The sequence below is a fragment of the Geosmithia morbida genome, assembly GCF_012550715.1.
Source record: "Geosmithia morbida isolate 1262 chromosome Unknown scaffold_2, whole genome shotgun sequence".
Taxonomy (NCBI): domain Eukaryota; kingdom Fungi; phylum Ascomycota; class Sordariomycetes; order Hypocreales; family Bionectriaceae; genus Geosmithia; species Geosmithia morbida.
In genome coordinates this window covers 892762-919728 of record NW_023336189.1, presented here as the reverse complement: position 1 = coordinate 919728, position 26967 = coordinate 892762, and the positions used below count along the sequence as shown (strand labels likewise).

Here is a 26967-nt window from a genome sequence, read left to right as displayed (position 1 = left end):
GTAGACTCGTAGAGGGAAGGGAAAGGAAGACATATCAAATTGGATGATTTCTTGATAATAATACTATTATCATTACTATATTATATGTATACAGGTTATACATATGTAATTTTGTTAGCATGTTCGCACCAGGATGTCAGTACCAAAGGTCTGTTAGTATTACTTCGCTCGCAGAGGCATCCCCATGCCCCACGGATTGATTGGATGACAAGTCGTTAGACGAAGGGAATGAAATGATTGGGCTGAAGGAGTCAGTAGGGGAGACAACCAGAGGCTGGGGAAACCGTGCTAAATCTGGAAGACTGGAACGATGGAATGACCATGAATATTACAGGTAACAGGGAATATCTCGTCCCTCATACGCAGCATGCATGGTCCATAGATCAGTACGCCTTTATACTCATACATGATGCCAGCGCTAGCACTCTCATTGGCACCCACTGATACCCACTGACACCCATACCAAAGACCCTGCGCACACCATACCATCACATCACATCAATACCGCCCTCATGATGCCAGCACGCGAACATTCGTCCCTGTCGTCATCTCACCTCATGACCAACCTATCAACAAGTCAGCTTGCGTCTTTGAACATGTACGTCTCTAAACAAGGTTGTGGAGCGGGGCATCATCAGAGAGAAGATTATTTACTCGACATTTCGCAGTCGTCAGATGTCCCCAGGGGCAAACCCATGGTTCCTACATCTCCGACCGCGATCCGACTAAGGATGACGATACAATGCTTTTCATCATGATGCAAGGGGGCTTTTTTTAGATTGACCGGCGAATATGACGTACCTCATATGTGTGGCCTTGGGCACTATGGGCACTCATATAGAGTTTCATTGAAGAGCTCTCGTTCCACAGCAGGAAGGGTGTATACTCAAGAAGGGGGCTATACAAGCAAGCTTCAGGTTCGTCGGCAAGCTATCATGTCCTCCTTCAGTCGTAATCCAGCGTGTCAAGGCCCTTGTCAACGACATCCCAAGTTCGCTTCCGCAGGTCAGGTTTCGGCTCAGCTCTAGGATTGGCCCAGTTACCGACCCTCTTCTTCCGTTTTTTGCTGCCTTGGAAGGTAGACGGTAAGGTTGCCGAACCTGCCACTGCCGGATTCATCGGGGAATTCGTATTGTCTTCCGAAACAGGAGTTGTTGAGTATCGGGTCATTGCTGCCTCCTTCTCTTGCTGCCGCCGCAGTGACCGTAGCTCAGAGTGGCGAAGATACTCGATTTGCTCGTCAGTCAAGGTGCGCTTCACCCCATCATCGTAGTATCCCAACTCATCCTCTTCCCCTTCCCAAGTTTCCTCGTAGACCTGACTCTCTTCCACAGTGTTGCCGCCATTTCGAGGATGGACAAACGTCTCGCCAAACTGGGTTATGGCAGCGTCGGAGAAGTGGGCCTCGAAGAAGGCAGAGAGATCGTCCTGTAACATGGTTAGTACCTGTTGCTATATAAGTCAAGAGCCAATATTGTAAACACACCTTGGATACCTGTGGCGCTTTGCAGGTTGTATTTGTCTCCCCATGCTTGTCGCGGTGCGCCGACATGTCGATAGTAAACGTCAAGTTTGTTGGTGACGACGCGCCTTGCGAAAAGTTAAAGTGGGGTCCAGCGGTGAGCTTAGTGGTAAGTCACGTGTACCCAGAGCCAAAGCAACCTTGGAATATATTATTCGTTGTACGGCCGTCAGTGGCTACGTCCGTTCGGGTCTGAAGAGAGACACCTCAAGAGGACCTAAGGAGGGCTAGAGCACTCTCAAATGCACGGACAACCTCCTCATCTATGCAAGCCTCATCAGCATTAGCTCAAGTAACGGCAAAAGACGGCTATGTCGAGCAAAACCCACAATGCTGCTGTTTCTGCGCCATTCTCTCTTCTGACAGGTTCACAAAGCGTCTGCGCGTCTGTAGTCTCTTCACGGCTCGCTCGTCATCGTGAGACGATGCGGCGGAAGCCCAAGTTTTGAAGTACTGCATGCTCAGCGTTAGCATAATGGGGTTGCCAGCAGGTGATGAGGCACCCAAACGTACCGTGACCAAATCCTCGACCTCCCGGAGTATCTCCCTCTCATTATCGTCCGCTTGAAGAAGTGCCTCTTCATATCGCCTCTCGAAGCTCTCCCAGTCGTAAGGAGAAGGGACGGAAGGTGAGCTCAGAACGTCGTCTTCAAGAATAGTTGACTGGTCTTCTGGTCCATCCGGTGTCTTTGAGGTTGCGCGGACAGACTGGCGTGTCTCTGAGTCGGGAACTTCGACCGTCCTGTCGATCCCTGTCCGCCCATTGCTTTTGGGGGTCACGTCGCCAGCAGGTGATGATGCCATGACGTGTTGTTAAAATGCAACAGTAGCGAGATGCGTATGGAACGCGTCTGACAGCCTGGAGGGGTAAGTCAAGGAAGAGTACGAGAACAAGAGAGAGAGAGAGAATGCACATGGGTTGGAACGAAGTGTGTATGGAAGCTGAAGTATCAATGAGTTCCAGCGATATTACTATTAGCAATTTGGGACATGTTTTGAAAGGGGAAAGCAGCTCCTAGCTGAATTGAATAGAATCTACGGTCTTGATTCCTAGGCAGGCGCGCGCCAAGGTGGTTCCTGCCTCCAGAACCTACAATTTGCGCCTGAGGCACAGATCTCGAAACATAGGCAAAAGTGTAATTGGGATAATAAATCAAAAGGCTGTGTGTGTTAAGAAGCCCTTTGATTACTGGTCGTCGGCATTTTAAAACTCATACTCCCTGTCATTAGCAGTGAACCTTTTGAAACACAACTTCTGTCGGCTGTGGTGCGCCCAGGGTGCTAGTCGTCAGAGCAGCCCGCTTTCGGGGCTCACCGTGAGCGGGAGCGTGCCCGCCCGAGCATGTGCCTGCCTGTATTACAGGCTACAGCCGCTACCTGTAGATTAGATCAGGGCCCCTCCAACGCCACCGCGTGACCTCACAATGTAGATCTCACTAAGTGCATGTACCCACAACCACCTACCACAACCCGCACGTCATCTGCCCTCTCTTTTGTAATGTTTGTTAGTTCATCGCCATCTTTCCATCACGAAGTTTGGCCGCTATCGACTTCAATTTAAGCTGCATAAACTCCCAGGGCTCTCTGTCCGTCTCTCGGTCACGCCTGTCACCGCCACTCTATAAATGGCCCTGGCCTGATCCCCCATCATGGAGTGCGACATATGCCAGCGCGGCCACCATCCGAAGCGCCTTCCCTTTCTCTGTGCCGTCGATGCCCGCAACCAGGCTTACGAGGATCGCATCAAGCATCTCCAAGTCCTCATCGACAATGATGATCTCCGTCGACGAATCCAGAATATGTTGTCCGACAAATCTGAACAGCAGCAGCAGCAGCAGCAGCCGAGTAGTAACAACACAAATATCATTAGCACTACTAGTGCTAGCGCCGCCGATGCCTTGGAAAGGGCTCGTGGACAGCAATTCATGGCTGAAGAGCGGACGACACGAATTCTCGAGGCGGCCGACAAGCTAAAGAGCGACATTAAGTCGGCTCGCGACGAGGTCCAGGCGAGGAAAGCCGACCTCGCCCGCCGACGGTCCGACCTGGCCAGCATCTCGAGTGGCCTCAAGGAGCGACGCGCCCAGCAGCAACGAGATGTCGAGGTGAAGATAAAGATTACCAGGTTCCGCTGGTCCCAGAGCGCCGAGGAGATGGCGTCGACGCGCGCGTTCCTCTGCCAGGAGGCCGCTGGTCTTTACGGTCTCAGTCGCACGCCCAGACCCGGCTCCAAGGGAAAGTTTGAGTACCAGATCGGCAGGGTTCCGGTCGTAAATCTCATGGATATGAATTGTATGTTCGGGCACACACACTTTCTCTTTTTCTGAACAATCATCTGACTGACCCCCCAACAGCACTCTCACCAGAGCTCATTACAACTTCTCTAGGCCACATCACACGCGTCGTAATACTAGCATCATACTACCTCTCCATTCGCCTACCAGCAGAGATCACCAGCCCCCACCGCGACTATCCATATCCCACCATCCTCAACCTCTCCAGCTCCTACAGGTACCCAAACCTCCCCTTTCCGGGTACTGGACCCTCCGCCTCCTCACCACCCTCACCGTCCGACCCATCGGCGCGCCATCTCCCCAAACCCCGGCCCCTGTACATCCACAAGCCCCTCACGCAGCTTCTCAAGGACGACCCAGCCGCCTACTCTCACTTTATCGAAGCAGTCACACTGCTGGCCTACGATATTTCCTGGCTCTGCAGCTCCCAGGGCACCACTTTCAGCGGCAAGACGTCCTTCGAAGACATCTGCCAGATAGGACGAAACTTGTACAACCTTCTCATGATGCCCTTTGACGCCAACCAGCCCGAGAGCCAGTCCAAGGCTGAGACGGACGAGAAAGACAGGCACAACCCAATGTGGGTAGGCCGCTACTCTCATGGAACAATGTTTTACTTCTTGGGCGGGGCAGAGGGCGCAGACCTCATCCGCAACTTCAACCTGCCCAGCCCCACCAAGCTAGCCGACAAGCTCAAGAAGAAATTAGTGGGCGACGTACCCGCTCCGGACTGGGAGGTTCTCGACGACGACGCCTGGAAGATTGAGGACATACCTTCCGAGATCATAGGGCAGAACCAGTCGACATCGGCGGTAGCAACGTCAAAACCCCGGGAGAAGAAGAAGTCGTCCTCGTCACAATCTACCGCCAAAGGCTCAAGTAGATGGACCATGGTCAGGCTGTGATTTACTCGCCGGTACGGCAGGCAAGACACATGTATATATATCATAGATGAATCAAGATTTTACAATGACCGGGAGCGATCTCTCGTTGTTCCATAGTACAAGACACACTTTTAGACTTGATGTCATGACGCTCTTTACAATATCAAGATAATCACATAACATGCTACTATGCTGTATAAACGGCATTCTCAAAGAATCGCTTGGCCTCCCCCCCCCCCTTCCCTATATAAGAAGGCTAGGCCGAAGCTTCTCTAGCATTAAAGAAGGCCTAGTCAACGCCCTGAGAGAGAAAGAGAAAAGCTCAAAAAAAGACGCCATAGTCCAACGCCCTGGAGAAAGAAGAAAAGAAGAAGACGGAAAAATCTCCAAACAGCAAAATCACAAATCCTCTCAAGGCCACGTCAAGTCATTAAAACCAAAAAAAAAAAAATTTATGGCGTGTGCAATAATAGTTTCATGCCCGCGTCTTAACCATCTGCGGTAGACCTTCCTTCTTCCTCCCTCTAGCGAGCAGCCTCTCCCTGAGCTGCATGGCAATATCGCTCCACTCCATGGCCTCACCCGTGACAACAGTATCGCCAATCTGGGTGGACAGGAACTCGGTCACCTTGGCGACGTTGAAGTTTTCGCCGTAGACGACCTTGATCTGCGGAGCGATGCCGAAGTCGACGGCATCGTGCCCGGCGCCGGTGTTACTGCGCCCGTGGAGCCCCAGCGTGACCTCGACCCTCGTTTGCAGGGGTGGGAGCATCATGGATGTTGTGATGGCGACGCTGGAGTCCGACGTCTTGCTGACCGTCGTGGGGAAGGTCGTATTGATGGCTTCGATTTGCGCGCTCACGTAGCGCGCCTTGTCCCACCCGCCACTGACCATGCGCAGCATGTCCGACACGGGCGTCTTGTTTTGCACGAGAGACCGCACGCCATCCCGGATGCACTCCAGGAACAGGTCTTTGTCAGCTGTCTTGGTCGAAGACCGGTTGCCGCTGCTATTGCCGTTGCTGTTACTGATAATGTTACCGCCCGTCTCGTCGTGGTAGTCGGCAATGTACCACAGGTCGATGCGCGAGTTGGGCTGCCCCGGTTGGAATGATGCAATGTCAAAGACGAGCTCAATCTCTCGCTTGTACGTCATGGACAGCATGGTGCCAGAGATGCCGGTCACGGCCCATCCGTATTCACGCTCAATGGCATCGACCCGGTCTATGATATTATTGTCAGCTTTCTTCCGTTTTCCTTTTGCTTGGTCCAAAACCTTTGGGTTACAGGGAAAAGGCTTGCCTCGGAAAGCATCAATTTCGGAGCTCGTCCATCCCCGGCACTCTTCGCGGATCTTTTCAGACGCCTGAATGTCAGCCTGGCAGTCGTCCTTCTTCGCAGTCAACTCTTGAACATTGGTCTCGGATTCCTCGAGCTGCTGGCGGAGCTCAGCGATTAGCCTCTTCTTCTCGGCGATGCCCATGTCGAGGCCACTGAGTTCGTCACGTGCCGACTGGAGTTGGGCCGGGTCTGAGTCGGCAAGTTCGCGGGCCGCCTCTTCCAGATTTGCGCATTCCTTGAGCAGGGCATCGTGATGGGACACGATATCAGGAAGTACCGAGTCAAGAATATCCTTCTGCTTCTGAAGCAGCTTTTCGTCGCCGTCCATTCCCTCAGAGATCTTAATGAGACCCTCCTTGAGACCGTCCTGGAGCTTCATGCGCCATTCGTACCACATGGCTTTGCTGAGAAGACGGGCATGGGTCTTGACATTCTTGAACTGGTTGTCCATGAGCGCCTTAACATCCGGTGTGGCAATCATGTACTCGCGGAAGAGTGGCGGGTTCTCCTCAAAGGTGTCGGCCTCGATCTCCTTCATCATACGCCGGCCCTCGGAAATGTACTTCTTCAACTCGCGGCAGGAATGCTGGTATAGTTCCAAAGTGGGCACGGTGCATGCGCCTGCCACAACGCAACGCTCAAGAGACGCATCATCTTCGTCTTCGGCTGCGGTGCCATCTTTGAATGAGCTCGGCGCCACGGTATGTCGTCGCTTGGTAGTTGTCAGCTCCATGAAGCGGATGGAGGTCATGTTGAGGAAAGTCTGTAAATGGATGCGGCCGTCGCCTGCTTCATCCTCGAGCTGAGCCAGGTCCTTAGTTGGCGATTCGTCAAAGTTGAGAGTTCGTGTCGTAGGCTGGTCTCCGACGTCCCTGAAACGGGCGTTGGCAGCATCTTTGCTGGGTGTCGCATTCTTTGAAGGGGAACTTAGAACTGGCGTGTTGGAAGGCTGATCGAAGTTGGTGTGGGAAAGCCTCGTAAACCGTCCAGTCGTGTCCGGCTTCGGATGACTGTTCTGCAACCTGACGTTCTTGACAGGACTTCCCTGGTGACCCTTGAGCCTCTTGACGCCGTCCTGCTCCGAGTCTTCATCCTCTTCTTCGTCGAGCTCGGTCGGTCGCTTTCCAAGAAGACCTCTAGCGCTTCCGACGTGAAGACTTTTGCGGCCCTTCAGTAAGGCACGCTTCGGGCTCATGCTATCGATCATTTCCCTGAGGTTGAAAGTAGCGTCCACGTCTTCATGTGCTCCGCCAGCTTCGCGTTCGAACATGAAGCGATCGTTCTCCTTGACGCCCTCTTCTTGACGTTCGCGATCAACCTCATCAACCATCACCCGGGGGTCTTGGAATGAAACGAGACGCTTCCCCGGGATAAAGTCCGTGGCTGCATCCCCAAGCGATCCTCGGCGATCAAGCATGGCGCTAACTCGCGGTGAACCAAGACCACTACGATCCGCACCAAGGCCTGAGAGCCTACGCTGGGAGGTTGGCACAGTCGGGGTTCTCTCATCGAGATTTCCCACGTTTGGGGTCCCCTGGTCAGGCAACGAAGTGCCGCGCGAAGAGGGTGTCCGTCGTGGGGATTTGGTTGGAGGTCGCGCCGGCGTCTTTTTCTGCGAAGATGGTGGCTTCTGTGGCGAAGCAGATTTCGAGGCAGATCTCGACACTGACCGCGTGAGCCTTTGTCGGCCCTGGGAGGGAGAATCTCTTGACGGTGTACCAATCGATTTCGGAGTTGCTGTTTTCGCTAGGGACGGTGTACCAGAGACCAGCGTAGCTTCCCTTGTGGTCGGCAAGGCTTGTCCGACACTGCGTCGCAGACTTTTCCCTTGGAATGCCCACTGCCCGGCAGCATCGTTCTCTGAAAGGGGAGCTTGCGTCGATTTCCGTGGTGAAGTCCGTCGTGCGGGTGAGCCCTGAGATGACACGGCGGCCTCAATAGCCTTTTCGGGGCCATTCGGCTTATCCACTTCTTCCACCATGATGCGCTTTCCGAGGTTCCGTGTATTCGTTGTGTTATTGTTACTGCTGATGATACCTCCGATGGCAGTAGTAATTTCCATACCAGAGGTAGTGTCTCCGTCCGTGTTATTGTTTTTATCGGTCCCAAGAATACGCCCAACACTGGTAGTCATATCCATGGTCATGTCCATGGTCGCATCAGAACCACCGCTATTGTCAGGAAACGATCTTTGGCGGTTAGGGCCAACACTCTGGCGTTTCTGTTTACCGAGAACACCACCCAAGACCGTAGTCAACTCCATTGACATGTCCTCGTTACCGCCATCATCGGAGTCGACAGGTTCGTCAACCTGTGTTGGGCGTATACCACCGATGGCGACTGTCAAGTCCATGGTTTGTTCTTCTATAGGCTCTTCCTCCTCCTCCTCCTCCTTCTCCTCCTCTAAAGGAGGCTGTTGCTTCGTCGCCTGTCGTTGCTGGCTAAGGATACCGCCCCAGACTCCAGTGACCTCCATTGACATGTCCTCGTCCTGGTCTTTCTCGGGAGATTGATTTTGTATATGTTTGATGATGCCACCGACTGCATTGGTTATGTCCATGTCCATGTCCATTTCTGTGCCGTTGTCGGTCTGCATCGTGTCATCCCTGGTCGGTTTCGGCGGCGGAAGTGCTGCTTCATTTTGCTGGTTTCCCTTCTTGATCCATCCAAAGGAAGGGATGACTTCTTCGCCTTCGGGATCGGAGTCGTCGACATATTCTTCCACGTCTTCATCAAGATTTTGGGTGCTAGCCCTCTGGGCAGCAAGACGAAGAGCCTCATCTAAGGTTGACTCTTCCTCTGTCATATCCATATCAGAACCCATGGATGTGCCTGTTATTTCTTCCGTGACAACACTCATCATTGTGCCGTCATCCGAGTCGCTATTTGAGTCCTCCTCTTCCTCTTCCGTCCCAATCTCCTCTACAACGTCGGCAGGTTCAGAGTCGGAGCTGTAGATTATGGAAGTAACGCTCTCGTCGTCGTCGTCCCGATTCTGGAAGCTGGCGGCGGGGAATCCGGAGTGATGTAAACTCTGTTGGTGTGCCGGGTTGTCGGAAAGTACGTTGGGTGGCTGGCCAGACACTCCAATTCCAGAACCATGATCAACGACAGCTGGAGGCTTTCCAGCAGCGGATGCACGCCGATTAGAGTTTGCAGAAGCTCTTGAGTCTTGCAACTCTTCTATCTCGTGGAAAGTATGGAGTGTGGCCTCTGCAGCGAATGAAACGCGGCGGTTGGCCAGTGATTTGCGGCGGGCATCACGTCTTTCACGCTCCTCCCGCTCTCGCGCAGCAGCTTGCTGCTCCTCCTCGGTGCGCAGGGCAATTTTCGACTGTGTCTGATCGTCGCGGCTGATCGACTGGCTGCGCCTTTTGTCCGGTTTCTGTAGGACGCCTTTGTTCTTCAGCGGCGGGATCTCTGGAAGCGCGGAGATCGTTGGCTTCAAGATGGAGCGCGGAGGTTTCGAGGGGGCGGCGAGTGACTGGTGAGTATTTGTTAACATCCGGCTGACGGTTTTCCACGGGAAGATCCGATGTTGCATACTGCACGGCGGTTTCCACTTCCTTGCTTGAGAGCATCTAGCCCACCAGGTCCTAAACTTTTGCTGCGTGACGACTTCTTACTCGCAGCAGCACCGGCCCTGCCCAGATCCACGGTCGCATTCTCTTTGTCGGCGAGTTTATGTGTGTCATTGACCGAGCCGATAGATTTTCGAATACGTCGAGTAGCCGGCAGCGTAGCCTCACGCTGCGTAGACATCTTGGCCAGCTATTCGGGATATCGCATCGACTCTGTAGTTATGTTCCTGTATGTCGGTAAGGTGAAGATCGAGAACGATGCATTGGGCGCGGAAGTACTAAAATAGCATAGGGACCGCGTTTTGTTGTTTACTTTCCTTTCTCGTCATGGTTGGATACTCGTACATCATACATCACAATACGTGGTACGTACCGTGCAGCACTTTACGCCAGGACGTGCCAAGAGCGGTACGTACTCATATGGCTTAGTCATTATGGAGGAAATACCTATCACGTGTTCGGATAGGCTTGGCATCAACTTTGTGGGCAAAGAGATCACGTGCCGTATAAAACCCACGGCCCGCCACTTTTCCCAGCCAATCCACTTTTTGCAAGCCCTAGCAAGAAAGTGCACGGAAATTTTGGTGTGCCAGAGCCCTACTCGTGCAAAACAATCCCTTTGAATTTATCCCACGCCTTGCCAACTCCCCATACGCCACGCCCGTCTTCCACCAGGCAAATATCATTCAAGATGTCAGTCACCCCGAATACGCGATACAGAACGAACGTCTCGACTTGCGAAATGCTGACATTTTCTTGCGTAGGGCGACCGAGTTGACCGTCCAGTCCGAGCGCGCTTTCCAGAAGCAGCCTCATATCTTCACCAACTCCAAGGTTAAGGCGAAGACCAGCCGCCCCGGCAAGGGTGGCCGCCGCTGGTACAAGGATGTCGGTCTCGGTTTCCGTACCCCCAAGACCGCCATTGAGGGCAGCTACATTGGTACGTTTGCGACCTGTAGATCGAGTGGGGGATCCTTGAATGTCGACGACAAGAGGAGGGAACTGGGATGAGGGACGATCAAGAGAGACTTGTCGAGGCCAGATCACGGACCGACAAGTCAGGGATTTTGGCGATGGCGATTGCGCGAGGAGTGGGATTACATGGCTTGCTACGGGAAGTGCTGACAATTTCCTTCCTCACTACAGACAAGAAGTGCCCCTTCACCGGTCTCGTCTCCATCCGTGGCCGTATCCTGACCGGCACCGTCGTCTCCACCAAGATGCACCGCACCATCATCATCCGCCGCGAGTACCTCCACTTTATCCCCAAGTACGCCCGTTACGAGAAGCGCCACAAGAACCTCGCCGTCCACGTCTCCCCCGCTTTCCGTGTCGAGGAGGGTGACCAGGTCACGGTTGGCCAGTGCCGTCCCCTCAGCAAGACTGTATGCCCTCCCCCGTCACGCCCTACGTACCACGCAAGTGTGGTACTGAGGAACAATGAAACAAAGGAGAGGTGATGGTTGCTAACAGTGTGGAAATCAGGTCCGCTTCAACGTCCTACGTGTGCTACCCCGAACTGGAAAGGGTGTCAAGAAGTTCAGCAAGTTCTAAGCGGACAGCTTCCTTTATTGACAATTTTTTGGCGTGATACACTATCATGGGGAGTGGGAAAAAAAAGTTCTCCCCGTTGGAGGGTCGGGGCACCGGAAGCTGCTTTCATTGATTGTGGAAGAATACAATCGCAAACAAATAAAAAGGATTCATGACTACGGTGGCTACGGCGTTCAATATGACCTCTGATCTTTCACCACGGTCCTTCGCGCGGTGATACAAGAACACTTTTGTTTTTTTGTGGCGGCTACGGATTCGACAGTCCCGATGGCTCATGTGATGATGGCTCATGTGATATGGCGAATATACTACTAAGTGGGCAGTGCCACATGGTATTATAATGATATTAGCAGCCCGGCGTACTACACGTACATTAAAGACTTCTTTTCGTGAAAGATTGGCTATGTAGAGTAGGCATGTGCTGGCGTTTGGGTTCGGTATACACTGTATGGGTGTTGAGTGGATGGAAGAAAAACAATTTATTCTATGCTAGTAGTAGTAGTAATAGTAATAATTTATCACATACTTGGGATTAGATCACAACAGTCAAATAGAAGCCACTGAAAACAAATGGATGATACATTGGTTAACATTATCACGCTCCCTGAAAAAAAGTGATTCGTCCCATTACATTTTTCCAAGCTATGAAGACCTCAAGCCGTGAAAAAATCGGTAATTCCCATTCATAACATTGGCTGCAGGGTAGATATGTACGTACGGAGTAGGTGTATAACATGATACATGTAATATATAGTTGAAATGGAGGTGGGGACGGTACTCCAGGTTCCCCATATTGGGCATAGTGTGGGTTCCAGCCAACCGTACAACCTCCATATCCAACCTCTCTCTCGTAAGCATTTCGCGAAGATCTCTTTCAGCACCGCTAACCTTCCCCATACCTCAATCCCAAACCTGCGGGGCTCTCTCAAAATCAACTACAAACAAGGGGAAAACAGCCTCCTCCGGACATATCGCGATGGGGTGGTGGCCCTTCATCTTTGGCGGCAGCGACAGTTCGGCCGATCCTGTGAACCAGCTGGACCCGAAGCTTCGCGAATTTCTTGAGAAGGAATCTCCCCTCAAGTACAAGAAGAACAGCGTGACGAGCGGCTCGGAAACATCAGGGGCAGCCAAGAATGACGCGGCGGAAGCAGCGCCAAACTCGCCACCGCAGCAGCAGGGGGTGCCGACTGAGAGCCTATACCAGGACGGACGATACGCACACCTATGGAAGAACTACCGACCGCAGGCCGAAGTGGAAGCCGAGTCCATGTCAGACCACGAGCGCCTGATGAGCGTCCTGGAGGCGTATCAGCAGCGCAAGTCGCAGATATCCAAGGTGGCCATGGAGAACTGCGCTGAGGCCCAGGAGGAATGGGTCAACTGCATGAAGCACGGCAAGCTGGAGGACCAGCTGCAGATGTGTCGGCACCAAGTGAAGAGTTTCGAGAAGTGCTACACGATGCAGTCGGTAAGAAGTCTTCCCTCCCCGTGGCATCGCAACTTCTCTCCGACCCGAACAAGACTGACAGGAATGGAAATCATTAAGCGTTTCCTCCGGGCACTAGGCTATGGGTCCGTCGCCAGCCGCCCACAGCACGTAGAGGATGCCATCCAGATGCACGCCGACTCGCTGTACCAGCGCGTTCTGCAGCATGAGCTGGCTGTCGAGAAGGCCAGAAACGAGGGCACTCCCGTTCCCGTCTTCGACCCGACCATTCCGCTTCTCGCGACGACCAAGACGACCATCGAGCCGTCCGAGGAGCTCCAGCTACAGTGGAAGGACAAGCTCGACCAGCTGCCCGAGTCGGAGCGTCCTGCCGAGGAGGCTGCCCTCAGGGCCGATCTGCAGTCCAAGTCTGACGTCGCCAGGTCTATGAAGGAGTACTACGAGTCGCAGAAGAAGAAAAATAACAAGGATGGCGAGGGTGGCGGTGGTCCGACGGGTCAGCCGCAGCAAAAGACCTTTGCAGATACCATCGTCAGTCTGGTGATGGGGCGATAGTTCTGCGAGTTCTCATGCGCAATGTGTACAACTTGACTGTATTTATAAATGATGTAATAAAAAATATAATGAAAGCAACTTGGGAAATACAATCTCTGGGTGGTGAATCGCATATATCCAAGGCCGCCCAAGTGCGGCAAAAGAACTAGATATAACCAACGTAACGGACCCGTATTGTTTTTTGGCCAGCTACATACGTATTCATCCGAGAAGCATGTGAAGGGTGAAACGAGTAGCCAAGCTCACAGAAGTAGAGAGACGAGGCATCAGAGAGCCCTTGATCATTTATCTTGGAATCGCTAGTAATGGAGAAGCAGATAGACAAGCTGCAGCCCATCAATTGTCAGATTAAGAAGCGTTCCGTCTAGAGAAGGAAAAGCAGTGGGAAATTCTCATGTTAGCAAGGTTGCGTAAGGCAATAGACACTCGGTTAGCAATGTTTTGGAGGGAGCAGTGTGACGTCGACACATTACACGACACGATGCCAAGCAGGTCTGGATATTCTGAGAACCAAGGTCCTGATCGTTCTTGTTTTCGGAGAGGCAGCAGGCTATCGAATTGAAAAAAGGAAAACAATCTGCTCTCAATATCTTGATAGTCTTGCTGCCTTGAAGCGGCTGGGTCGTACCGGTCCCCCCTCCGTCTCATCCAACGGCTGGATGGGGGACTCGTCTTCCTTGAGGAAGCCGCCCTGGCGCTGGATGAACTTCTTGCGGAGCCGCTGGTGTTCATGGGCGATGGCATCCATATCGCCGAAATCGTCGAACTCATTGCTGTCGATGGGACGCGAGACAATATCTCGCTCCACAAGCTTATCGGCTATGGTAGCTGAGGGAGGTCCTGAGGGAGCGACCGGCCGGTTCTCTCCCACAAATGACGCGGGGATATCCATGGGTCCCTTTGGTGGATCCGAGGACTTCTCTAAGGCCTTTTTGAAACGGGAAGCCCTTTTCGGTGGCGCCGCCTTGGTTCCCCTCACCGTTGACTTCTTCTCGGAGACTGAGCGCTCCATGACATCGCCGTGTGGCTCGATGGCGGGCGCCACCTCCACCTGGGCCATCTTGGCAGCAGCCGATGGAGGGGTATCGGGCGCAATGTCGAGGTTTTGGGCGAAGCGCACGCCCTTCTTCTCCGACTTCTTGGAGGCCTGCTTTGTCGTGGGCCTTTCAGGAAGAGCGATCTGGGATGACGATGATGTTGGCTTAGAGGGTAATGAGGATTCCGGTTTGACAACGATGCGGCCGATGCGTTCGTCGTCTGAGTCCGAGTTCATATTGGCTTCGTCGTTGATCTTTTGCTTGGCAGCTGAGTTCGAATTGACGCCAAGCCTCTGCTCCAGCTCCAGCATGCGTTGCCGGTAACTGTCCGTAACTACGCGCAGGGTTGATCGGCCGTATTTGTCCTCTTCGTCGTCGTCCTCGTCGCCATCCTCACCCTCGCCAAAGCCTTCGTCGCTGTCCCAGTCGTCTTCCATATCGGATGTGCCCTCTTCGATATCTAGCTCTGCCACCACGGCGCCAAAGTCGCCCATGCTGTACTTGAGCATCTCCTGTCGTAGGGCTGCATCGTCCTCGTCCTCATCCTCGGGAATCACTGGCTTCTGCTTCATGATATCGCCCTGACCCTCGGCCGACTTCATAATGTTCTCGACACGCCTTGCTGCTTGGGAGACTGGTTGCACATCCCTTTCCTCCTCTAGAGCGAGCTTTGTGTCATTGGTAAACGAGACGCCTTTCTTCTTCTTGGGTGCCTGAACGGTCTTTTCCGGCGCCTTGCCCGCAGTACTATCCATTGGCGGACGGGAGACATTGGTAGGCAGTGGTGTCGGTACTTCCTTCGGGCCTTCGCCACCGTCATCCGATGCCACCTCGGCGACCTGTCGGTTTGAGGAGTCCCCATCTACCGGGGGTAGGTCCTTGATACCGGCCTTCTCCAGGGCCTCACGGATGTGAGACATCGACTCCCCAGGTCTGTTCAGCTTGTACGAGACGATGTTGTCATCATCATCGAGATGCTCGACAATCTCGGTGATGGGTTGTCCCTCATCGTCCATGATGTCAGGCTGGCTGACGATAGAAGCGGTCGCGTGCTTGCTCTCCGCGGTTTCCAACTGCTTCTGCAAGGTACCGATGTTTTTGGAGACATAGTCTATGCGCCGATCGAGGACGTTGACGATTTGTTCTCTAGATCGCCGCCTCCCTTCCTTTCCAAAAATCTCGCCCACCTCCTTCTTGTTAACCAGCTCGCCCTCAAACTCATCCTGGATGCGCTTGAGCTCGGCCGGACTCGAGTCGGAGGCGGCCTCGACCTCCTCCTTCAAGGCCTCATACTCGGCATCCCAGGTGCGCCAGTGCTGGAGGACCCTCTGCAGCTCGTTGATGTTCTCTTCGAGGCGGCGTCGGTGCCTCTCAAGGTCGATAAGGCTGTCTCTTGCATTCTCCATAGTGAGTCATTGTGAAAAACGATGACGGAGAGAGAATCGTCTAGAAATTTTGAACAGATATGTAATAAGTGAGTATGGACGTAACGGTTAGTAATATATTGGATAGAAGAATAAATCCTCTTTATTTGTTGGTGACAGAAACATCCTCTCAATTGGGGTCTCTCACTGCCAAGCCGACTTGTTGATGAATCGATGAACCTCGCAACTCCAGGTGGGCAATGGATTATGGGAACATGTACGTTTATTGTGAAATCTTCTCTGGAACCCCGAGAAAGTGGGCGCGGCATGCATCTCGAAGAAAATGCATATATTTTCGTCGACAATATGACGATAGGGCGTAGCCGGCACTAATCAGCGTAACCCAAGCCCGTGAATTTCCACATGCAGGTAGGTTCGATGCAACAGAGCAGGTGAACCCCCACCTAACATCAGTTATATGCTCCTGCGTGTTTCTTGTGTCTATTTCCGTACATATACTTATCTACGCTTGAGTGTTCTTGTGGATATCTTGGTCTATGTCTACCGCTGGGAAGGGAAATAGAAAACTCAAAGCCAAGTGCTTCTGCGGCTCCGTCCACTTCATGCTGGATGTATCGCCGTCCCATCTGCCTCTACACGTCCATCTCTGCCATTGCAGCTACTGCCACTACCGGTTAGGAGCTCCATGTGTCTTCCACTTTAAAGCTCCGAAGGACGCTGCTCTCCGATACATCGCTCCGTCCAGCACCGCCAAAGTATCGAGGTATACGCCCCTGGAAGCCTCAGGCGCCGGGGTTCTGCTCGAACGTGGCTGTCACATATTCGACGAGAGTCTCTCCGAAGATGGCCGTTTGGCCCCGTCGTCTTCCATATTCGAGGACCAGAGCGACGCCGTCTTCCAGATCAAGAGACACATATATAGCCACTCTGCCAAGGACGGCGGTCCGGCCAGCTGCATGTCGCCTAATATTAACAGCCGTCTGATTGAGGACTGGAACCACCCCAAAGAGGGCCAACCCGATGCCAAGATCGTCGAGTCACGGCAGGAGCACCATGCCGATGGGACCAAGAGGCTGCGCGTCCAGTGCCACTGTGGCGGCGTCTCCTTCACATTCACGCGGCCAACGGCAGACATGGTCGCGGATACCGAGCATTTCGCCAAATCCGTCTCGCCGGTCGACCCAGCTAAGTGGCGCGCCACTTGGGACGTGTGCAGCGACTGTCGTCTCGTCAACGGTACGCATGTCGTGGGCTGGACCTACATACCTCGGATCCTCTGCGATCCTCCCATAGCTCGAGACCTCAAGATTGGCACCTTGAGGGTGTATGCAAGCTCCCCCGACGTCCAGCGATCGTTCTGCACCACTTGCGGCGCCACCGTCTTCTTCACCCACGCCGACAGATGCCCCTCGGACGAGAAGCAGATAGTCAACGTGGCGACGGGCCTGCTTAGGGCCCCAGAGGGAACCATGGCTGAGGACTGGCTTACTTGGAAGTCGAGTCTAAGCCACCCAGACAACGGCAGGCGCTTCGATACAGGGTTTTTCGATGCGTTGGCAGCCGGCATGCGGACGTGGACGACCCAGCGCTATGGGAGAGAGCTAGACTTTATAATCCCTCGCAAGAGATACATGTAGCTCTGATCAGGATCTCTTCTAGTGGTGCGACAATTATGTGAAGAGTCTTTTCGTGTTATATTCCTGAATAATAGATAGACTTGTCCATATCCTTAGCCACATACTTCATCGTTGAACAATAGTAAACACCGTGACTAACTGGCATCGAAGCCGAGAAATGAAAGATAGCCTTGACAAGTTTCAGCTCCGCGGACATCTACAGACTACGAGTAGTAAATTACCAAATTCCATGTGATGGTCCCTTTCTTACCTATGTGCAATGGTATATACTCGTAGATTGCGATTTCTCCGAAGTCCAGGTTAAGCAGGAATGAAGGTGTCGGCGATTAAATTCTCAATCGTTATTTTCAGCCTCCTTCCTTCTCAACTCCACACGTCGTTAGAGGCTAGCCATTGGTAATAGTATTCACCTAAAAGCTCATCGTGGTCGGGAACGGTGACCTTCTGGTCTGGACCAATGTATCATGAGGTGGCGCGCCTGATCGTCAGGCAAACCTCGAGGCCTACCTGTACGTGTATACCAACTGCACGGATATTCTCACGCGCCATGGCAACGGCCGGGCGGTCTTACAATGTAAGAAAGCAACAGCATCTTGGCGTGAGCATCTGCCTCTCTGACAAAGGATGATTTCCAGGACGCCATCGACACGCTCAACTCGCTCCAGACGCCGTACCACATCATCGAAGCGAGGCGCAAGGCTGGAATCCGCCCCGGTGCCAATTCTGTCCGGGAGATGAGGGCCTACCTCGGTCGCATCGGCTACTCTGTGTGTTTAACCCACCACCGCCCACTCATCTCAACCTGCTAACGTTGGGGAAAAGCTCTCCGATCTGGATCGTCTCAACATCATCCACGTGGCAGGAACCAAGGGCAAAGGCAGCACATGCGCCTTTGTCGACGCCATACTGTCGCAAGCGCAGCATGCCCACGGCAGGCCGCACAAGACGGGCCTCTTCATCTCGCCGCACCTGATTGCCGTGCGTGAGCGGATACGCATCAACTCGACCCCGATATCCGAGGGCCTGTTCACCAAGTACTTCTTCGATGTCTGGGACCGGCTGGAGAAGGCCACCGTTGCCGCTAATGATGACATCGCCCCTGGGTCTAAGCCCGCCTACTCCCGCTACCTGACCTTGATGAGCTGGCATGTGTTTCTTCAGGAGGGCGTCGACGCAGCCGTGTACGAAACAGGCATAGGAGGCGAGTTCGACGCCACCAACCTTGTTGAGAGGCCTGTGGCGACGGGTATCACGACGCTGGGCATCGACCATGTCTTTGCGCTGGGCGACACAGTCGACAAGATTGCGTGGCACAAAGCGGGTATAATCAAGAAGGACTCCCCCGCCTTTACCGTCAAACAGGTCCCCGAGGCGGAGAAGGTGGTGCTTGAGCGGGCGACGGAGAAATCTGTCGACCTCAAGGTGCTGAGCGTTGACCCCAGGCTTCAGGGCGTGAGAATACGTCCCGATACCCTGTTCCAGAAGAATAATGCGTCATTGGCGATAGCACTGGCCGAGACGGCACTGGCCAAGATTGACGGCCGACAGTCCAACGACAACGGAGAACGACTTCCCGAGACCTTTGTACGGGGTCTGGAGGGCGTCGTCTTCCGTGGCCGCTGCGAGGTCAAGGTGGAGGACAACGTCACTTGGCACGTCGACGGCGCGCACACCGTCGACAGCCTGCGTGTATCGTCCGAGTGGTTTGCCGAGGAGACTGCTGGCCGGTAAGCACACCACTTCTATCACTACTGCTCCGGCGTTCCTGCTGACATGTCGGGCTTCTCTTCTTCTCCTTCCTCTTTTTAGCACGGGACCCCGGGTGATGATTTTTAACCAGCAGGCCCGTTCCGAGGCTGTCAGCTTCTTCAAGTCCATCCATAAGGCCACCAAGCGAGTTGGTCGCCCCGCCTTTGACCACGCCATCTTCTGCACAAACGTGACGTATGCCGGGACCGGGTATAAGCGCGACTTTGTCAATCACCAGTACAACCCCGAAGAGATCAAGGACTTGGTCGTGCAGCACCGATTCGCCGAGAAATGGGCGTCGCTGGACCCCGACTGCAACATTCGCGTCGTACCCACCATTGAGCAGGCGATTAACCTGACCCGAGAGTTCGGGGCGCGGAGCGCTGAGAAGGCGGATGCCTTGATAACAGGGAGCTTCCATCTCGTGGGAGGCGCCTTGGGAATGTTGGAGGACGCAGACGCTCTATGACTGTATATAAAAAGACGTACATGTACATAGCCACATAGAAAGAAAACAAGAAAATCATAATAGACTGTCCGGCTCTAGAGTGCGCAGAACTCCGCCAACAAGATGCATGCTACCCGTGACAAGCGCCGTCTTTCGGACATCGCCCTCAGCGGCAATCTTCCTCACCTCGTCCACGGCGTCGGGCAAACTGTCACATGTCATGATGGTGGTACCAGGCGAGACCTTGGCCATGGTGTCCGCAGCCCCCTTCTGGACAGTAATATCCCTGGCCTTACCATCTGATCTGTCAAGGTCGTTCGTCGTAAAGATGGCGTGGCTGAAGAAGCGCTCGCGGCTAGTGAGCCTGGCGAAAGCATCGATCAGACCACGCAGGAGCTCTGAGGCATCTCTCTCCTGCTGGTTGAAGACGAGGACCATGGGAGGAGCGTCGTCGTCCTGTGCCTGTGCCTGTGCCAATGATGCCGCTACCCCATACAGGCTGTCTTCCGTATGAGCACCGTCAAGGAGCCACCTCAACTTCGGACCGTCGTCGAGCACCTCGCCGCGGCCCCTCAGCTTAGCCGACCGTAGACCGTCGCGCATCCAGTCGGGGATATCACGCAGCGCCCTCAAGATTCCGCCGCCCTCTTGCTCACGCATGCCCAGGTGCTCCCTGACAGCCATGACGGCGAGGGCCTGGTTGTACTTTTGAAAGCCTCCCCCGAACGCGCCCTGGAAACCGCCCCACGCCTCGACGGCCGCATCGTCCACCTCTACCAGGCTCGACACGCCCCTCTCGGCAGCCCTGGACCTCACGACGTCCATGACCGAGGGTCTCTCGTCGACACGTCTCGTTACGGCCGCGACGCCCCGCTTGAATATCCCCGTTTTGTGCCAGGCAATCTCCTCGACCGTCCCGCCCAGCATGCCGACATGGTCGATGCTCAGCTGCGTCACCACAGCGGCGGACACAGCTTCGGCGGGGAGCACGTTGGTGGCGTCGTACTCGCCGCCGATGCCGCACTCGAGAACCACGTCGTGCACGCCCTGGCTGAGGAAGATGTGCCACGCTAGGATAGTTAGGAATCGGAAGTAAAAGGGCTTGGTGGCCGGGCCGTCGGCCTCGGCATGCGATGTTATGGTTCTGTCCGACGCCGCCGCGCTGAAACGGTCCCACAGCTCGTGCACACCAGCCGCAAACACCTCCTGTGACACGGGCGACCCGTCTATGGCGATGCGCTCCCGTGGGCTCATCAGGTGCGGGCTCGTGTACGTGCCCACGCGCCCCGCTCCCGCGCGCCGTAGCATGGAACTGGCGTAGGCGCATACTGACCCCTTGCCCTTTGTGCCTGATACGTGGATGTGCCGTATGCGGGAGAGGTCTTGGGGCGAGTAGCCTGCTCGGCCTAGCCAGTCGATCATTTCTGGAATGGCTGCAGCATTCTTATTGCCGCCGCCGCTGCTGTCCTTGCTGCTGCTGCTGCTGCTGCTGCTGCTGCTGCCTGTTCTGTCAAATAGCTTGGTTATATGGCGATTCGACTGCAGTGCAGCCAATCTGTCCAGGGCTGCGGCGTATGATGAAGCTGTGGCGGCGCTTGTGCTTGTGCTCACCCATCGTCCATGGTGACGACGGCTGTTGACGGATAACGCTGCTTGGGTCAGACGCCAGGGTCCGTAGGCGAGACGCATCCTGGAGAGGCGGGCTGTAAAGAAAGAAGACGGGAACAATCTCACACGTTCCTCGTGTGTTATATGCAGGCTGGCAAGCTGCGAGTACGTGTACGGATACGCCCGTATGCTCGACGTTGTAGATGAATGAGGGTCAAATGTCACCAGTCGAAATAATCCACCAACGGACCAGGTAATAGTATCAGTATTTACTCACCACTATTATATAGGTATGTCTCGACTTCAATTTCAACAACATAGTAGTACTACAGACGCCAATTTTACTTATATATCTCACTCGATATATAGCTGGCACAGAATTCACCATCGTGTAACACCATGCCTATTATTTTTTCTTCTTATCCTTTGTTAAAATGAGAGAAAAAAATCTAATACACGGGCAGCAGAAACCCTGCCGGCCCTTTTGCAGACATCTAGAGAGACCAATGTACACAGCTGACAAAGGAAACCATCCGTCTTAGACAGAGAGAGATAAAGATGTAAATTTCTGTGCTTTGCTTACTCCACCCTCAGGTTCTGAAGACGGGCCTCGGTAGAGATGACCTACAGTCAAGTCAGCAACGGCAAATAGGCAGATACACGAGAGGAAATAGGAAGAGATATAAAAACTTACATCAAGTGCCTGCCTGACCTCAAGGACCTTGCGGACCTCAGCGAGCCAGTCTTTGCTGAGCGTCTTGGCCCAGCCGTCGAGACTGTTGACCTCGCGGGCGGCGTTGTCGAGGTCACCCTCCTCGAGGAAGGTGTGGGCGCGGGTGAGGATGCTCTCAACATCGTCGCCCTCAGCGAGACCCTCCTTCTTGAACATGACCTGGCTGAGCACCCAGGAGGAGGCGTGGGAGGCGACGCCGGCGTCGTTGGGCAGCAGGGAGGCCTTGCGGACCTCCTGAGCGACGCGGCGGAAGCGGTCGATGAGCTGGGCGGACGAGGGGATGCCGCGCTGGTAGGCAGCCGGGTTTACGGAGCCGATGGCGGCGTTGACGGTGGCGTTGTCGCCGGCAATCTCCTTGAGCGCGACGAGCTCCTTGATGAAGGGGGTGGGCTGCTGGGCGCCGGTCGAGGACTCGGCCTCGGCCAGCTTGGCGCGCACGCAGTCGACGGCCACCTGGAGCTGCTGGGTGCGTAGGGTCGAGTCGACGACCTTGTCCCAGCCCGTGCTCAGCTTCTCGAGGTCTGACACAGCCGTGGACAGCTGCTGCAGCTTGCCCAGGCGGCCTTCGCGTTCCTTCTCTACCTGGTCCTGCACGCCCTGGACGAACTCCTTCTTGAGCGCGATGGCTTGCTCGAGCAGCTGGTTCTGCAGCTTCTCGGCCTGCAGCTTTTCCTCGCGCTCTAGTAGTAGCTTGACGCGCCCGTCGTAGCTCTCGCGCACCTTCTTCATCTCCGTCTCGAACTCCTGGCGCCAGTCGAGCTCTTGGTTGATCATGGCCTTCTCCACGCGCGACACGAGGTCCGTGGCCGCCTTGTCGAACTCGGCCACCTTCTCCCGCACCTCGGCGGCCGACTGCTTCTCAATCTCCGCCCGGAGAGCATCCAGCTTGCCGCCAACCTTGACAATATCGTTCTTGGCCTTGTTGATGGTCGAGCCGTACTTTCCGTGAGCGCCATCGGCGTTGATGACGAGGATCAGGTCGTTCACCATGTGCACTAGGTCCTGGATGACGGGCTCGCGAGCCTTCTCCAGATCCAGGAGGTCAATGGGTTTCAGAGGAGCGGCCCTGGATGGCTCGTTGACCTCGGGGGCCTTGGCAGGAGCGGCGGCGGCAGCAGAAGCAGCAGGCTTGGACTTGCTAGACACGGGGGCGGCCTTGGATTTGGGCTCCTCTTTGGGGGGAGCGAGAGTGGCCTTCTTGGCGGCAGACTCTTTGGAGCTGGCGATGGACTGGCGGGGATTGGGGTCGCTAGTGGCCACCCTCCACGACGCACCGCTCTGGGCGGGGATCAGCTTGACCTGCTCGTTGGTGTTGTGGCGGGGTTGGCTCTGGGGGTTCTGGGGGAACCGCTTGCGGAACTCCCTCTCCTCAAGGAACAGCACCACCGGCTCGCCGAAGGGGACGTACTCGACGAAAAAGTCGTGGAAGTTGTCGTTGACGCGTGAGTACCACACACCTCCGCTGAATCCGACGGCTCCCAGGACCATGAGGGTGAAGACAAAGTTCCTGAGGCGGCGAAAGAAGCCCTTCTTCGGCGGAGGGGGAGGAGAAGCCGGGATGGCGTGGGCGGCAGGCTTCTCGTCCATCACCTCGTTGGGCGTCGGGGGCGTCTGGGGGAGCTTCTCAATAGTAGGGGGGTTGGACTCGTTGCCGATGGAGGGGATCGAGGCACTGCGCTCCGACGTCTTGGTTTCGGTGGTCGGGAGGACGATGGGCTTGGGGATATCGCCCTCGGGCTTCTTCTGATCGGCATAGCCTCTCTGTGGGGAGCAGCAGTCAGCCAACCATCACTCGTTACCTGCCAATTTCTCACTCATGGCCAGAGCTGACGCGGTTGAAGGCATTTGGGGAAGTGAATGCTCGTTCCCGGGGGGGGGGGGGGGGTCAAGATCGTGCATACCTTGGACAGAAGAGCAGCCTGTCGCGTAGACGCAGCAGAGGGCCATTGACGTGCGGCGGTAGCCACCATGGGCCTACCACCCAACAGCCTCGCTGACCGTAGCGGTGTTCGCAACATGTCTGGCAGGGCGGATTGTGTGCAGCAAGGGGCCCAGCGATGGGGTGCGAGGGATTGTGCGAGAAGCTGCTTGCAAGAGCTTGCTGTGTAGTTTCGGGCCAGGTCGGATTCCGGACTCGTTTGACTCGGGCTTTGGGGATCCAGCAAAGTCGCTCAGGAGGGGATAAACATCGGCAAAACTAGTCAAGCTAGACCACCTAGGAACTCGAACCCACATGCAACCATTCGGCACCCGATCCGTAGCGACAGAGATGCCGGTGATTATCTATCATGTGCTACTATCTGGACGGCTGCTCCCCCCCTCTAATGCAAGCTTGAACATATTGTATATATCCGTAGACGTATATGCTTTGATTGTCGAGGAGCAGATTCAGTCTCTCCTCTATAACGGATGCACCATCTTCCGATATAGTGGAGACGGCCGCTCACACCCAAGAACCAAAAACAACGCAAGTTACCCACTTCTTGGTACGCCCATATTGTCATATTGCTACTACGGGTAGTAATATATCATTCAGTAGTGAGATTAAGTATACCTGTTTGTGGTGGTAGAGGTAAGTTGACGATTGAATATACGCCGGTATGCCATAGTATTCAGCCTATGGGTGGCACAGGAAGACAAGAGGAGATTGCTCGTCGGAAGCACCGAGTCAAGAAAAGCCATCATTCAAATTAGTAGCAACACCAGAGGGGGCCGCCTCTCTTTCATAGAGTCAATTCCACTTTCTGACGGGGCACATCCTCACAAGGGGCTCGGTTCAGGAAAAGACTGGTTTGCAACATGTTTGAAGATATTAAGAGAAATGAACCGGAAAGGAGAAGTGAAATGAAAAAAAGAAAAACCTCCAAAACCCAAGACTCCCAAAGAATTATATGGCATGCTTGGACTCGCAAGATGAAAAGACGGGCGAGCCAAGGGCCTGGATGTTGGATGGCTGTTGTTTGGTCTATGCCACATTAATAAGAAGAACCCGGCCTTAATCGTGCCAGGTGAATGAAAGACTGGTATGTTTGTCTCTCTCTCTCACCGAGAGCTTGAGGGAAGGGAAGCATGCATACGTAGGTGTTGCTGCTTCCCAACAGGCCTCTCTCCCTCCTCCTTTCGTTGTACCCTCTAGAAAAATAACAATCGAGATAAGAAAAATGAAAACCTTTGAATCGTTAACGGCTCAGGCCAACACACACGCACACACACGCACACTTCGTTTGACTTAGCAGCTGCACTGCCCGCCGGCATTGGTATTGCCGCTCTCGGGCTGCAGGCTGACGCCGGGGCGTTGACCAGGACGGGCGTGGCGGGGGCCGGCCTGGTCTAGAGGGAGCTTCTTGGCAATCGAGGTGAATAGTTCGCGGACGTTCTCGGCCGTCTTGGCCGACGTCTCGAAAAAGAGGAGACCGGCCTCCTTTGCGTAGGCCTCGGCGTCGGCGGCGGAAATAGCACGCTTGTCGGGCTGCTCCGTCACCAGATCGAGCTTGTTTCCGGCCAGAGCGATGATGATGTTCTCGTTGGCTTGGCGCTGGAGCTCCTTGACCCAAGCCTTTGCCTTGTCCAAGGACGACTACGACCGAAAGTGCCGGGTCAGTATATTGCGGTTGTGGTTGCGCGCCGGGGGGGGGGGCGGTGAGCGCGGGGAAGGGTTACCCCCCCTCCCCGCTACCTTGAATCTCTCTAAACTTTGAACGTACAGATTGTGTTATATCGTATACGACGACGGCGCAGTTTGCGTTGCGGTAGTACATGGGAGCCAGGGACTTGTATCGCTCCTGTCCGGCCGTGTCCCAGATCTCAAACTTGACCGTCGTGTTCTCATCGAGGGAGATGGTCTGGGTAAGGAAAGCAGCGCCGATGGTGGATTCGCGGAAAGAATCAAATTGGTCCTACAATCCGTCCACATTAGCCTCGCCACCCCCTGTCGGTTGAGCACTCATTGTGTTTATCTGGACTGACCTTGACAAACCGAAGAACTATAGAGCTCTGTCATCAAAAGAAGAAACGTTAGACAATGTCGCCTCGGATGGATGCATGGTAACACTGATATACCTTTCCCACAGCAGATTCACCTATTAAGAATTGTAAGCAACTGGACATGGCGGGGTGTGTGATGATGGAGCGACTCACCGAGAAGAACCAGCTTGAACTGCGCGAAACGGTTGTTGGTGCCACGGGGGCCGGCGGGACCGCGAGAGGCCATGGTTGACGAGGTCTAGCGGAGAGAGATGTACTGTGAAGGGTCAGGTGGATGACTTCCCCGGGGGCGAGGGAGAGAGGCGGTCGGTTGTTGTGTGTGAATGAACAACCGAAGCAGGGCGTGCTTGAATGTTTTGGAGTCCAAGCCAAGTTTCAGTGCTGATGGCGGTGGACAGAGCAGGGAGACTCGAAGGCGGGGGAGACGTGATCGGACGGGTGGGAGAGGGATGGTCGGAAAGGGTTGACGACGACGTGGAGGTGAGGCTCAGATGTTGAGGCCGAAGGCGATGAGGGTTGGGCAGTCGGTGGTGGGTAGTGGTAGAAAGAATGATGATGATGATGGGGTGCTGGTGGGTATCGGGAGCGAGTGATGCAGATAATTGTCTGGATACGTTTTAGGTACCGCAGCACCGAGGACTGGAGCATGGCAGTGCGACACACGTCAGTCGACGGTCCATTGGGCAGACAGTAGGCGGGCAGTCAGCGGGCATCCATAGAGGCTGGTCGGCCATAGGCCATCCACAGGGGGAACTTCAGGCCATGCAGAGGCACAGATAGAGGGAGCAGTCCACCTGTCTGTCGCAGGCACCAACTGGTCAAATACAGGTACTGCACCGGAACCAGCACGCTGAAGGTGTCCAAATAGTTGCGGTAGGCTGGGTGACATAATCATTCGCAGGCCAATTACAGGTATCCGCACAGGCAGTAGAATTGTACGAGTCATGTAATGCGCTGTACTTTTCCGTACTCTCGTCACCAACAGCTTAGATACAGTTGCTTGTGGCGCCTACACCCACCGTATCTTGTACAGATATGTATGTCTATCCATAGGCCCGGGTATCCGTAGCAGCAAGACCTGAAGCCCAGCCGTATAATATATACATGTGAATCGTGATAATAGTAAGGTAGTAATAATGGCCAATTACACCGTACCTTGGGTAGCCAAGCCACACTCTTACAGGGCAGCTACAGCGGGAGCTACA

General features: G+C 54.5%; 11 protein-coding genes across 11 annotated transcripts; 5 read left to right on the top strand and 6 right to left on the bottom strand.

Annotated features, from left to right (window-relative positions):
- Positions 1 to 945: 945 nt before the first annotated feature.
- GMORB2_3927 (uncharacterized protein) lies at positions 946 to 2326 on the bottom strand (the record flags this gene model as incomplete). Its single annotated transcript, XM_035465903.1, has 4 exons — positions 946 to 1452; positions 1496 to 1590; positions 1852 to 1975; positions 2036 to 2326. The coding sequence occupies 4 exons, from the start codon at positions 2324 to 2326 to the stop codon at positions 946 to 948; spliced, it is 1017 nt and encodes a 338-aa protein (XP_035323740.1).
- Positions 2327 to 3171: 845 nt separating this feature from the next.
- Positions 3172 to 4721, top strand: GMORB2_3926 (uncharacterized protein; the record flags this gene model as incomplete). Its single annotated transcript, XM_035465902.1, has 2 exons — positions 3172 to 3814; positions 3877 to 4721. 2 exons carry the CDS (start codon positions 3172 to 3174, stop codon positions 4719 to 4721), a joined length of 1488 nt encoding a protein of 495 aa, XP_035323739.1.
- Positions 4722 to 5175: 454 nt separating this feature from the next.
- Positions 5176 to 9803, bottom strand: GMORB2_3925 (kinetochore protein Spc7/SPC105; the record flags this gene model as incomplete). Its single annotated transcript, XM_035465901.1, has 2 exons — positions 5176 to 9525; positions 9588 to 9803. The coding sequence occupies 2 exons, from the start codon at positions 9801 to 9803 to the stop codon at positions 5176 to 5178; spliced, it is 4566 nt and encodes a 1521-aa protein (XP_035323738.1).
- A 510-nt stretch (positions 9804 to 10313) lies between these two features.
- GMORB2_3924 (small subunit ribosomal protein S11e) lies at positions 10314 to 11176 on the top strand (the record flags this gene model as incomplete). Its single annotated transcript, XM_035465900.1, has 4 exons — positions 10314 to 10319; positions 10343 to 10562; positions 10769 to 11007; positions 11096 to 11176. The coding sequence occupies 4 exons, from the start codon at positions 10314 to 10316 to the stop codon at positions 11174 to 11176; spliced, it is 546 nt and encodes a 181-aa protein (XP_035323737.1).
- A 976-nt stretch (positions 11177 to 12152) lies between these two features.
- Positions 12153 to 13181, top strand: GMORB2_3923 (uncharacterized protein; the record flags this gene model as incomplete). Its single annotated transcript, XM_035465899.1, has 1 exon — positions 12153 to 13181. One exon carries the CDS (start codon positions 12153 to 12155, stop codon positions 13179 to 13181), a length of 1029 nt encoding a protein of 342 aa, XP_035323736.1.
- A 583-nt stretch (positions 13182 to 13764) lies between these two features.
- GMORB2_3922 (uncharacterized protein) lies at positions 13765 to 15624 on the bottom strand (the record flags this gene model as incomplete). The annotated part of the gene is made up of 1 exon (XM_035465898.1): positions 13765 to 15624. The coding sequence occupies one exon, from the start codon at positions 15622 to 15624 to the stop codon at positions 13765 to 13767; it is 1860 nt and encodes a 619-aa protein (XP_035323735.1).
- A 515-nt stretch (positions 15625 to 16139) lies between these two features.
- Positions 16140 to 17240, top strand: GMORB2_3921 (Glutathione-dependent formaldehyde-activating enzyme; the record flags this gene model as incomplete). Its single annotated transcript, XM_035465897.1, has 1 exon — positions 16140 to 17240. The coding sequence occupies one exon, from the start codon at positions 16140 to 16142 to the stop codon at positions 17238 to 17240; it is 1101 nt and encodes a 366-aa protein (XP_035323734.1).
- Positions 17241 to 17787: 547 nt separating this feature from the next.
- On the top strand, positions 17788 to 19458 carry GMORB2_3920 (folylpolyglutamate synthase; the record flags this gene model as incomplete). Its single annotated transcript, XM_035465896.1, has 4 exons — positions 17788 to 17814; positions 17864 to 18007; positions 18063 to 18967; positions 19050 to 19458. The coding sequence occupies 4 exons, from the start codon at positions 17788 to 17790 to the stop codon at positions 19456 to 19458; spliced, it is 1485 nt and encodes a 494-aa protein (XP_035323733.1).
- A 54-nt stretch (positions 19459 to 19512) lies between these two features.
- GMORB2_3919 (folylpolyglutamate synthase) lies at positions 19513 to 21126 on the bottom strand (the record flags this gene model as incomplete). The annotated part of the gene is made up of 1 exon (XM_035465895.1): positions 19513 to 21126. The coding sequence occupies one exon, from the start codon at positions 21124 to 21126 to the stop codon at positions 19513 to 19515; it is 1614 nt and encodes a 537-aa protein (XP_035323732.1).
- A 498-nt stretch (positions 21127 to 21624) lies between these two features.
- On the bottom strand, positions 21625 to 23796 carry GMORB2_3918 (mitofilin; the record flags this gene model as incomplete). Its single annotated transcript, XM_035465894.1, has 3 exons — positions 21625 to 21669; positions 21740 to 23539; positions 23680 to 23796. 3 exons carry the CDS (start codon positions 23794 to 23796, stop codon positions 21625 to 21627), a joined length of 1962 nt encoding a protein of 653 aa, XP_035323731.1.
- Positions 23797 to 25007: 1211 nt separating this feature from the next.
- On the bottom strand, positions 25008 to 25988 carry GMORB2_3917 (Ras-related protein Rab-5C; the record flags this gene model as incomplete). The annotated part of the gene is made up of 5 exons (XM_035465893.1): positions 25008 to 25355; positions 25483 to 25674; positions 25745 to 25771; positions 25838 to 25857; positions 25916 to 25988. 5 exons carry the CDS (start codon positions 25986 to 25988, stop codon positions 25008 to 25010), a joined length of 660 nt encoding a protein of 219 aa, XP_035323730.1.
- Positions 25989 to 26967: the final 979 nt, after the last annotated feature.